The sequence below is a fragment of the Haliotis rubra genome, unplaced genomic scaffold (genome assembly GCF_003918875.1).
Source record: "Haliotis rubra isolate DU_JTF1 unplaced genomic scaffold, ASM391887v1 Scf274, whole genome shotgun sequence".
In the NCBI taxonomy this organism is placed as follows: domain Eukaryota; kingdom Metazoa; phylum Mollusca; class Gastropoda; order Lepetellida; family Haliotidae; genus Haliotis; species Haliotis rubra.
Genome location: NW_025766825.1, coordinates 1,126,030 through 1,138,720, shown reverse-complemented (window position 1 = coordinate 1,138,720; position 12,691 = coordinate 1,126,030). Strand labels below are relative to the sequence as shown.

The 12,691-nt window shown below is 39.7% G+C and overlaps 1 protein-coding gene and 1 long non-coding RNA gene across 3 annotated transcripts in view; one reads left to right on the top strand and one right to left on the bottom strand.

Moving 5' to 3' along the window:
• The window catches only part of LOC124280799 (cilia- and flagella-associated protein 44-like), a 49,830-nt gene extending 39,392 nt beyond the window's left edge, over positions 1-10,438 (bottom strand). Inside the window, exons 1-3 of one of the 2 annotated variants that reach the window (XM_046716775.1) lie at positions 10,342-10,438; positions 4,492-4,542; positions 2,662-2,718 (exon numbers count right to left, since the gene is read on the bottom strand). In XM_046716775.1, coding sequence (XP_046572731.1) covers positions 2,662-2,718; positions 4,492-4,542; positions 10,342-10,390 — 157 coding nt within the window. In that variant the 5' untranslated portion in view covers positions 10,391-10,438. The remainder of the gene's footprint in view (positions 1-2,661; positions 2,719-4,491; positions 4,543-10,341) is intronic. The other variant, XM_046716776.1, reaches the window with a different exon arrangement.
• Positions 2,825-3,987, top strand: LOC124280800. Its single transcript, XR_006899777.1, has 2 exons — positions 2,825-2,862; positions 3,935-3,987. It is a non-coding gene; the product is annotated as an uncharacterized LOC124280800 (long non-coding RNA).
• Positions 10,439-12,691: the final 2,253 nt, after the last annotated feature.

Genomic DNA, 12,691 nt, shown 5'->3' with positions numbered 1-12,691 from the left:
GACGGTTATGGCGACTGTATCTGTAAATAATCGAGTCTGGACCAGACAATCCAGTGATCAACAGCATGAGCATCGATCTGCGCAATTGGGAACCGATGACATGTGTCAACCAAGTCAGCGAAACTGACCACCCGATCCCGTTAGTCGCCTCTTACGACAAGATAGTCGCCTTTTTATGGCAAGCACATGGGTTGCTGAAGACCTATTCTACCCCAGATCTTCACGGGTAGATTCTCAAGTAAAATGCAGTGACATCATGTTGCTATATAGCTCTACACTGGGTCTATATTTGGCATGATGGGGGTTATAAAGCAACTATTCTGAGGAAGAGAGGATATAAAATCATTAGTTTTCAGATACAACAGTCCTTCGAGGTGTTTGTTACCAGCATCCTACTGTCAGTCGACATGAGTGAGTGAGTGAGTTTGGTTTTACGCCCTTTTAGCAATATTCCAGCAATATCACGGCGGGGACACCAGATATGTGCTTCACATATTGTACCCATGTGGGGAATCGAACCCGAGCGTGACGAGGGAATGATTTAACCACTAGGCTACCCCACCACCCCCATGTCAGTAGCCAGTAAAGCATCATTGTCAGATAAGGTAAGTCCTTCCTGGATTCCGTGGTTGCAGAATCAATCGCGAAAATTACTTTTTTATGCAGAAAATCGTATGGTCCGCGGAAAACGCATTTTCATGCAGAATATCTGCAGAATTTGCCATTTCTCTGCCGCGGAATTTACTTATTTTTAAAGTTGAATCAAGATTGACTATCAGCCGAAATGAAAAGTGGGGGTAAATGTCAAAAGTATGATTGGTTACACAAAAACGAACTAAGGCATTTGTTATAACCATGTTTTCAAAATATTCACAAAAAAAGATGATTTATTCATAAGGTAATATTTTCTTCAGCACCTTACAATAATATTATTTAAATTTGACAATACAGTTATGTTCACAAAATCAATCTTTTTGAAGATTGAAATTGCATTATTTTGGGTGTTTTTTCAAGTTCTTTACTGCAGAAATTTTTGCAGAATTTTGAAAAATGGGATGCAGAATTAACTTAAATTTGCCGCGGAATTCTTAAAAATTTGTCACAGAATCCAGGAGGGACTGGCTTAGTAATGGACACAACTGGTGGCAGGCTGTCTATTGGACATGTCACATGGAAATCAATTCCATGCTTAGACTTGCTGACTGATTTCAAACTGTATAGAGATGTTCATTCATGCTACAGAAACAGATCTAGGTACATCAGTATGTGTACATATTTATTCTGACACAGGGATGTAGTGTCTGATACTAGTTATGGGTACATTGCAGTATATACTGTTAAACACCTAGTAGTGGCAGTGTTTGCAATACTATAATTTGCCAGTTGGCCATCAGGGCCTGGCACCTGCCGCCTGCAGGCTTTAAAATCTACAGACCCTGAATGAAATCTGCAGGCCCATTTTGTTAAAGTCAAACTAACAAAAACAAAATAGACTACACTGTACACAGTTTCAAACTGATTTTACAAAATCAATTAGCAAAGCCTATGGCGCAGAGGGACGTTCCTATTTGAAACTACCGGCCCGATACAATAACAACTAGCCCTGGGCCTCCGGGCCATTGATTAATGCGAACGCTGGGTGTTGGGCCCTGTTTCACAAAACTATCGTAGCACTACGACTGTCGTAAGTCGATGTTACAGTAATAGAGGTACGACAGACGTAGCACTACGACTGTCGTAAGTCGATGTTACAGTAATAGAGGTACGACAGACGTAGCACTACGACTGTCGTAAGTCGATGTTACAGTAATAGAGGTACGACAGACGTAGCACTACGACTGTCGTAAGTCGATGTTACAGTAATAGAGGTACGACAGACGTAGCACTACGACTGTCGTAAGTCGATGTTACAGTAATAGAGGTACGACAGACGTAGCACTACGACTGTCGTAAGTCGATGTTACAGTAATAGAGGTACGACAGACGTAGCACTACGACTGTCGTAAGTCGATGTTACAGTAATAGAGGTACGACAGACGTAGCACTACGACTGTCGTAAGTCGATGTTACAGTAATAGAGGTACGACAGACGTAGCACTATGACCGTCGTAAGTCGATGTTACAGTAATAGAGGTACAACAGTCGTAGCGCTACGACGGTCGTAAGTCGATTTTACAGTAATAGAGGTACGACAGACGTAGCACTACGATAGTTTTGTGAAACAGGGCCCTGGACCACATATCTGTTACACCCTAAAGGCTATATAACCTACTCAGCCAATGTAACTGTCTGCTTTACTGCAATTTGAGATGTATACCAGTGATGTTGCAACCACAGTGAGCATTATGATTAAGTCAGCTATGTTAAACTTGCTTGAGTCAGGCAAGGCATTCTGAATCCCTGCACTAGCAATAGCGGGAGGAGGAGAAAGTGGGGTATGGAGATGGAGAGATGGAGTGGAGAGAGAGAAAGTAAGCATGTACATGTTTAAGAGGTAATTAGAAGATAGGCTAGGCTTCATAATGATATTTTGGACAGAGGGAGGAAGAGACAAGAGAGAGAAAAGAGATAAAAAGAGCAAGAAAGAGGGAAAATAAGCATATACATGTTATATACGGTGGTAACTAGTAGAAAGGCTAGACTATATAATGATATTTTCACCTGCTTGTATCCCTGCCCCGCTCGGGGGTCGACTGGTGTTGGCACCTTGCTCAGACACTAGGTATATAACACACAGAATATCAGCAGGTGAAACACAACAATTTCACAGCTTACTGATCTCAATAAAAATATATGTCAAGTGGGACAAATTCAAATTTGAATTACAGTCAAATCCCGATGAGTCGAATCGCTGGGGACCAAGTAATAAATTCTATGATTACACAATGCCATTTAGAAAGTGGTCAAATGTAACATGTGTTATATTTGGGATTACACTTTCTTAGTAAAGTACAAATTCTAGTACTTTTTGAGTTGAGCCCCATCCGGGATTCGAACTCACACCCTCAGAGTCAGGCACCCAATCGCCAGCACACAAAGTCAGCCGCCTAACCCACTCAGCTACCGCGACTTCCACAAAAATGGAAGTCGGACAACTGGAGCCGTGCCAATTAACACTTATCAGAGGGGTACACAAAGCCCGCAGTCTAGACTACCAGTTGTCCGACTTCCATTTTTGTGGAAGTCATGTAGCTGAGTGGGTTAGGCGGCTGACTTTGTGTGCTGGCTTATTGGGTGCCTGACTCTGAGGGTGTGAGTTCGAATCCCGGATGGGGCTCAACTCAAAAGTACTAGAATTTGTACTTTACTAAGAAAGTGTAATCCCAAATATAACACATGTTACATTTGACCACTTTCTAAATGGCATTGTGTAATCATAGCTTTCGGCCGTGGGAGCCGTGCCAATTAACACTTATCAGAGGGGTACACAAAGCCCGCAGTATAGACTACCAGTTGTCCGACTTCCATTTTGTGGAAGTCGCGTAGCTGAGTGGGTTAGGCGGCTGACTTTGTGTGCTGGCGATTGGGTGCCTGACTCTGAGGGTGTGAGTTCGAATCGGATGGGGCTCAACTCAAAAAGTACTAGAATTTGTACTTTACTAAGAAAGTGTAATCCCAAATATAACACATGTTACATTTGACCACTTTCTAAATGGCATTGTGTAATCATAGCTTTCGGCCGTGGGAGCCGTGCCAATTAACACTTATCAGAGGGGTACACAAAGCCCGCAGTCTAGACTACCAGTTGTCCGACTTCCATTTTTGTGGAAGTCGCGGTAGCTGAGTGGGTTAGGCGGCTGACTTTGTGTGCTGGCGATTGGGTGCCTGACTCTGAGGGTGTGAGTTCGAATCCCGGATGGGGCTCAACTCAAAAAGTACTAGAATTTGTACTTTACTAAGAAAGTGTAATCCCAAATATAACACATGTTACAAGTAATAAATTCGTCTTATCGATGTATTCAAGACAAAGGTATGTCTAAGAAGGTAGAAAAAAGATGATCCAGTCCTAATTCCTCCACCTAAGCATTTGTTTACCTAATGATTTCCATATCACTAATAGGGGCAACTTATCAGTTCCAGTCTGATTAGCACAGACAGTGATGTCAGTAAAATCACTAATCTGCCTTTTGAACTCACCCGTCAATGGCGGAAAGGTGTGAGCCGCGCTGCTTTGTTAATTGGATCAGTTTGCTACACCAATCAACTTCTCATTGACTGACTTCGGCTTATGTATACAAGATTGCTGTTGTTTGAATCTCATGGGACCAAATTTCCTTCTCGAGTCATCGTGTGTATTTATGAGAAGAATTTGTGTAACCGGTATTCAAATGATGACAACTATAACAGGGAATGGTCGGGACCGACAGGTACTTCGAGTTATGCATAATATTCGAGACACCGGCATTCGACTCATCGGGATTTGACTGCAATTATAAAAACTTGGAAATTTTTAATCATCAAAAAATCAAGAAGGGTATCTAATAGTCATACCTTCAACAGGGGCATCGCCTGTGTCTTGAGTTGTCTCCCCTTGACCAGGTTCTGAAAACACACAACCATATTAATATGTCTCTGTAGAAATCTCTCATCACTTACAAGACACCTGGTTATGAATGTTAGTGAAACATAAAACACATAGGTCACAGTAGAACAATTCACAATTAACACTACACTAAAGCACGCAGCAGGTCATGGCTAGTTACACTTACAACATGATGGATCGTTACAACAGTTACGATGATGTTTCTACTGGTGATATTGCAGTGTGCAACACTGTGACAGTAGTACATGGATATACAAGTATATATGACTGAGTTAGAGACTCACACACAGCTATATATGGATTAATTCATCAGTTACGATGGTGTTTCTACTGGTGATATTGCAGTGAGCAACACTGTGACAGTAGTACATGGATATACAAGTATATATGACCGAGTTAGAGACTCACACACAGCTATATATGGATTAATTCATCAGTTACAATGGTGTTTCTACTGGTGATATTGCAGTGAGCAACACTGTGACAGTAGTACATGGATATACAAGTATATATGACCGAGTTAGAGACTCACACACAGCTATATATGGATTAATTCATCAGTAAAGATGATGATTCTACTGGTGTTCTTGATTACAGCAATACATGGAGGTTAGAAGGTCACACACAGCTATACTAGTATATGGATTAAGGTGAACTTCTCTATACAGGCACGTAGCAAGCCAATTTTTTCGTGTAAGCCCGATAGGTTACAAAGCTTTATATTTAGATAGTATTGAGGGCTTGCCCAGCCTTTTTAGCAACAATCATGGGTAAGGCCGGGCTTTTTTTATTACGGTAACTACGCCCCTGCTATATATCTACAAGTGTCCTGACATTGTGTAGATTTACAGAATATACAGCAGCCCATTAGTATATGAATAGTGAGTGAGTATATGAATATGTATGACTGGGTTAAACAGTACACGACTGTATAGTGATAGCAGCTGTAACCAATGCAGGGGTAAGAAACATATATGGTTTGGTCTCACAAAGTTCAAATTTATGTCCAACATGAAAAACATTGCATACATCTCAACCATTTTGTAGGGCTGCAAAAGATATTGACAAAAAACAGAGAGGCATGAAGATGAAAGTTATTTACCTTCAAGTTTTTTATTATGTGATATTTAGAGATAAAACTGACAAAAAATGTCTCATCTTAAGTTGACTGTTACCAATTTTCATCTAATTCCTCTTTCATTATTTTCATATTGTCTTTAAGAAATTTCCTTTCAAAACCAAAACACATTAAGAACTAATCCATTTTGGGGGTTTTCAAAAAGTTACTAGAAATATACATATCCTAAACTTTGGAGTTGATATTGTTACCAAATTTAAAAGCATGTTACTATTGTATTTTAAATACATACAAATTATCTCAATAAACTGTCATTACCTGTTGAATCTGTAAGACAACACTGTTACACCGTAACTAGAATATCCAAACTATAAGTACAGGGAGGTACTAAACAGTATCCTACTGTAACACGACAAGCATAGGAGAGTTGTGCTTCTTAAAACACTAGGGTATACATGTTCTCTCACTAAGTGTCAATAACATTACTGTCTTTGAACGGCATTTAGAATTGATCTACATACAGGCGGAAATTCAGGGAAAAATTCATCCATAAATTTTCACCTTTAATAAAATTACTGATTTCATGATACTTTCATTTAGGGTGCAATATCAGTTCTTAATTACCAGCTTACATATCAATGTAAAGATAAAAATTATGACACAAAGCTATTACAAAACTAACAACCTGTGAAACTTTCATTCAAAAACATAATTTGTCTGTTGTAATCTGGGCCCAAAACATAATTGATTCTACCAGCCCAAACTTTGCCACTCGATGCTATTTACCAGAACATTAATTGTAATAAAGTCACTGAACAGCATGTAGAAGTGATACACATAAAAAGTGAGAATTTATGGATGTCAACATCTTTATTTTGAGGTACACGGCATCGAACATGACCTGATTAAGGAGTAAGAATCTACTCTGAAACATCATGTTCCTCAAAATATAGAAGCTGACATCCATAAATTGTTGCCTTTATGTATTATTATATATTTCTTTCAATTGTTTATCATTCCTCGAAGGAGGGGATGAATATACTCAAAACTTTGAGTTCCTCATAATAAAGCAGTTGACGCATAAACTTTACTCGACTCAGGGCTTCAAACTATAAGCACAGACTGTTATTGAACGTATCGCTCAATATTAGAAACTCAGTGAGAGATTAACGTTAATCAATCTGTGGGTATATGGATGTTAGTTATACAGGTTAGAACCTCAGAAAGAGTAAAAGGTCACACAGTGAACAAATCATACTATACTGAACAGCAAAAGAAACGCAAGTTTCGAAAAAATGAAATTTCAAGAAGGTAAGCGTTCATGTTTATGGATCGTTCATGGTAAAGTGACGTAATGATCCCAGATGAGATGATGTCATACAATTTGACGTCCATACGAAACATTCGCTCAAACACACCATCAGTGCAGCAAAACCATAATTTTAGCACATGCGTCGACGGTTCTGGATGGGAAGCATGCATTTCACTCTGAGGTATCCTTTATAAAGGTTTGTGTCAAAAAACAGTTCAGTATTGACGTTCGGAGGTGTACACGCGACACAAACGATGCCTAGACTAATGGCTGAGCAGAGGGGAATGGCCATTGGAAAGTTGCACGGAGGTAGCTCTGCAACCGCTGTAGCTAGACAATTGGGCTGACATCTTACCACCATTACACAACTTTCTCAACGTCATGAGTAAACCGGGGTTGCTGCTGATCGTCCCCATACCGGACAGCTACGAGTGACAACTCATACGTAAGATCGGTTCATCCGAGTCACTCATCTAAAGAACCGAACTCAAGCAGAAACAGTAACAGCAGCCTTAGTTCTTGGGTCAAGTGGAGCAGTGTCCAGCAATACGATTAGGCGTCGTCTTCGGGCTGCTGGAATCCACTGCCGACGGTCATATGTGGGGCCAGTTTTGACAGGTCAACAACGCCAGCAGCCCTCAAACAGCAAGGGTGTTGATGGATCATCTGGCTCAGAACAATGTTAACATTTTTCCATGGCCGTCTCTTTCCCGGATATGGCTCCCTTTGAACATTCTGGGACGAAATTGGACAGAGGATTGGGGCAGGTAGACAGCCACTCACACTTGCACAATTGGAATACAGATTGGTGTTTGAGCGGAACCAGTTGCCTCAGGCAGTCTTTCAGACTCTAGTGAAGTCAATGAGGCTACGTTGTACGGCCTGTGTGCAAGCTCCTAAAGAGAGACTGTCACTTTTTGCGTTCAGGGGTATCTCCATTTGACGGACTGTGATCAATTTGAACTTATTGCAATTCAATGACAACAGCAACTTTTAACTGTTAAATTGACAGTGTTTTCTATAGAATAAATGATTAGACATGATTTTGGTTGTCTTCTATTAAAAAACTTGACAAAAAGCCAGGCTTGCGTTACTTTTGCTGTACAGTATATTATACAGAAGAGGATTAATATGGGATGAAACATGCAAATCACCGACACATTTATCAAACAAACATTGCAAAGAAGCCATAACCAACATACAAAAGAGGATTATTATAAATATTCATGCAAATCATCAACATATCATTGGTTGAGGTTCAAAGAGTTGCTGGAGGTGCCAACACGAGGCAGCCAGAATCGTGGAGACAGAGGGGGGGTGGATCACACGCTATATACCTAACGACCGAGGTTCAGCTGGTGGGGCGCGCTGTTATCTACAGCTTTCCCTGTCCCATAGTCTTCAGCTACAGCTGCACTGTCTACAGCTGCCATGACCCCCAACTGACTTGATTCGGGGTCATCTGTGTTAGCCCTGTTTGTTCCAGCTGTTGAAATAGTGTCTGTGTCTTTTCGATCCTTAGGCATGGCTACATCAGAGTCAGCTGGTTTGCTTGCATCCTCTTCCTCCTTTTGATTTGATGCTGATTTCTCTTCTATATCACCTTTGTCATTTTTTCCAGCACCAATGTCTGATTGTACAACATTTCCAGTAACCCCTTCATCGAGCCCTGCAGGTTGACTGGGGGACTGTGTAGCTTCTCCCTGTTTGAGGCTCAAACCACTAGCATCAGCATCTTCATTTGTAGACTTCTTCATCTCAACATCAGCATCAACTGTCAGCTCCTCCTGAGACTTGCCTGTATCCGTATCAGCCCTCCCTTCATCTTTGGTTTCCTCAGGACCTGGAGTTTCTCGGTCGAAGTCAGCATCAGCTGGGGCATCATGGCCATGCTTCAGCTTGTATCGCCTCAGTGCTTCCTCCTTGAGATGGATGGTGGCTTCCTTCAGATTACGTGACTTCCTCCCCACAGTTGGGGTAGACCTAGACTCATCAGGGGTAGCTGAAGTGGGTCATGAATACACTCAACAAAAGTCTGGCATTATGATCACGTTTCTAAACTAAACTGCAATTCTATAAAAGCATGTTGATTATTGAATCATATTAATATTAATAACAGAATATATTGATAGATTTGGATTAACAGCAATATTAATATTACTATGAAAGTATGAGATTCGAATAGAAACCAAGCAGTTGGTCAGTTCAAAGCCATCAAACAATATTTGCAGATATTTGGGTATTTTGTACACATGAAAATTATACAATCATAAATTATCAAACAACAATCTGATGTAATTACAGAATGCGACCCTATGAATCTTTTGTGATGGAGAAATGTCATCTAGGAATTCCACCACCTCTGTAACTATGCAGTACTGTAACTGTACCCAGAAAAATGCATTCCTGTCTCAAACTCAAAGTCGACTGCAAAAGCTGTTTCATGACATAACAGCCAAACAAATATTATTACTGTATAATTAGCTTTGCGCCAAAACAAAATGACTGAATCAGTTGATATAAGCTGGATAATAGTTATTTTCCATGACAGCCAGGGAACGGTAGGATTATCACACAGGTACTTGGCACCCTGATAGTATGTATCACATCATATCACAGTACTTTGAACATAAGGGTTTCCTGCATGCTTGCAATATACTCTAGTCATTGTTAGTATTTCTGAAACAAGTACTGATGCTGGTCATGGGAAGCGCAGTTGACTTTAATTGTTGAAGACCCATAAATGGCAGCCATGCAGTAGACCAAATTGGTAAACTTATTTTCTAACCCTATGATTTCACAAAATTCAAAAACGTGAAGCCACAACATTTTGACAGGATGTGTTCAAAATCAACGCTACTTGATGCTGCTGCTAGATGGTGTCCCCTGGCTTTTTACAATCTTTCTACCATCATACCCATTCTGTTTTATAAAGAATTACTCATTATTAGATTTGTTTCAGTTATGCTCAATATTTTTTCACTAAATGTGATCTGTTTTCTTATTATTATTTTTTTTTAGGTGAACATTATGCATGTGAGACTCACTGACAATCGCTTGTCTATTTAAATAGAGCTCAGTAAACATTCAAACTGCAGAAAATACATTTGTCAGTGTTCGAAATTAAGCATAAAGGCCATAGAGGCTTTGCCACAGCCTAGTGTTAAGTTAATAAATGCTAAGTAATTGTATAACATGGTACATCATTTCAAACTGCATAATTTTTAAGTGAGAGTTAGGTACAGGCAGGTGTTTGTGTGTGATCGAAAACAGAACAAAAACAATCATCTAACATTTTCGGCATTGTACTCTTCGACAGTCAGTACTAATGCCAGATGATTACCACCAAAATTGGCAATTAAAACGACATAACATAAAATTTATAGTGCATAAGCCATACAATATTACCATTATTGGTATCTCCAGCAGAAGTAGCTTGTTCCTCTTCGCCGTCCATCGTGATGTGATGTCGGTTGCTAGGGTTCACAGCGCATGTCAGAAGACAGGGGAGGCAACCCAGATGAAACGTGAAGTGAACGCACCTGCATACCAGTATAAAATATACTCTTCGCTGCTAAGGACATTAACAGCTATTCTGTGATTTCCGTTTCTGATTCAATCAGTTTAGAAATTATAAGCCGAGTAGCCTGTATGACTTTATATGATTACTTTTGGTTTTATACATAATCCAAAAGGATATTCTCTTTTAATGCATGGCGGTCATAGTGGGCGCTGAACATTTATCTTTAAATATTCGTAAAAGTTCATATTTCTATCAGTTCATCAGTTACCTGGAACATCATTGGTTTAAGCATACCCCTTCTTTAACCTCAGGAATAACATACTGTCTCTTGTCTGACCTGGATGAGTATCACTATATTCAGAGCTCCAGATAAGATTTAGCTCATGTGGGTACTGTACCCACTGTATTTTTTTTGAGTGGGTATTATGAATGTTGAGTGGGTATTTCATTTTCCGTTACCCACTGCTTTCAAATATGTGCGTATTTCAGTCATTTTACTCACCTAAGTATTATGTCATTGAGTAAGTTTACTAAGCAGGTATGTTCTGAGTTATGTCATACCTAATCAAAACCAACTTAAATATAATAGAAATGATTTCATACAAAATCACTCATCCTATATGTCTATAATCGAAGACTGTATCCTTGACTCCAAAGCATGGATGTTACAAAGGAAGCTGAGATTAAATGACAGTAAGACCGAGGTTTTGCTGTGTGGATCACCCAGTAGCACTGCTAAGGTGGATGTGTCTTCGTTGGTAGTGGGTAATGAGAAAGTTCCTTTCAGTGATTCCGTGAAAGACCTTGGTGTTTTTCTAGACTCAAATTTATCCATGGAAACACACGTAAACTCTGTTTGTAAGTCATGCTATTTTCATCTCAGAAATATTGCTTCCATTCGTGATATTCTGACATTTGATGCAGCTCACCACCTAGTTCGTTCACTTGTTCTCTCACGTTTGGATTATTGCTGCAGTCTTCTTGTAAATATCCGCCAAGATCTATTGTCCAAGCTCCAGAGGATTCAGAACTCTGCGGCGCGATTGATTTGCGAGTCAACAAGCGCAGTCACATTACACCATTGCTGATACGCTTACATTGGCTGCCCACGAAACAGAGAATAGAATATAAAATCCTCACTCTCGCTTTCAAGTGCCTCCATGACAAAGCTCAATCTATCTGAAAGATCTCCTCAGTGAATATGTCCCACCACGGCTTTTAAGATCAAGTTCTAATTGTCAGTTGAATGTCCCCAAGGTCAGATTAAAGTCATATGGACATAGACAGTTCTCTTACACAGCTCTCCCCCTTTTCTGGAACTCACTGCCTCTTCACATCCGACAAGCCGCGTCCGTGGAATCTTTCCAGTCCCAACTGAAAACTTTCCTTTTTAAACAAGCTTATGAACTTTAATCCTTTCTTCAGATCACTCTATCTTTTAGCGCCTAGAGAAATTGCCTTGCAGTTTGATTTGTGCGCTATACAAGAACACTTATTATTATTATTATTATTATACTGACAGTACAACACTAGTCCTATACTAACAGTACAACTTGATAGCAATCCATGTCTTTTTCATTACGCAAGCGATTTATATAAATATATTTCGTACGCATTTGTTTTAAACATTTTGCGTATCTAACATTTTAAATGCGTAATTGGTACGCAACAATTATTTTTCAATGCGTAATTGGAAATTTTCTATGCGTATTTTACCCGGATACGCAGCTTATCTGGGCCTCTGAGTGACTATATGCACGTGTTTATTTTCAAGAAAAACATTTTTGGAGGAAGATTCGCAGATGTTTAATAACTTTATACAGACAGAGATATAAAAAAGATTTGGGTAAACATAATTGTTTAGAGAGTCTCCAAAGAGCAACTTCAGGCCTCACTTGACGGACAATTAATGTTCAACGGATGATGAGAAAAAGACACATGATATGACTTTCTTCGTATTTAGTAATAGCAAGACAAAGTTATATCAATCTTCAAACCTTGTACACGTAAAATCGAGAGCTTTTCTTAAGAAAATCCCCGTGCAATTGTGAAGAAAATCCCTAGGACCTGGGAAATTCTGTAGAAAATCCCTGGGATTTCTTGGAGAAAATTAAAACTGCCTGTAGAGGTTTACCCGGTAAAAGGATAACCTGGCGAGACAATAGAGTGACGTCAGAGGAGGTTTATACAATTATATGATCCGTTGGAATTACATTTCATTACCTTGAAAGAGCC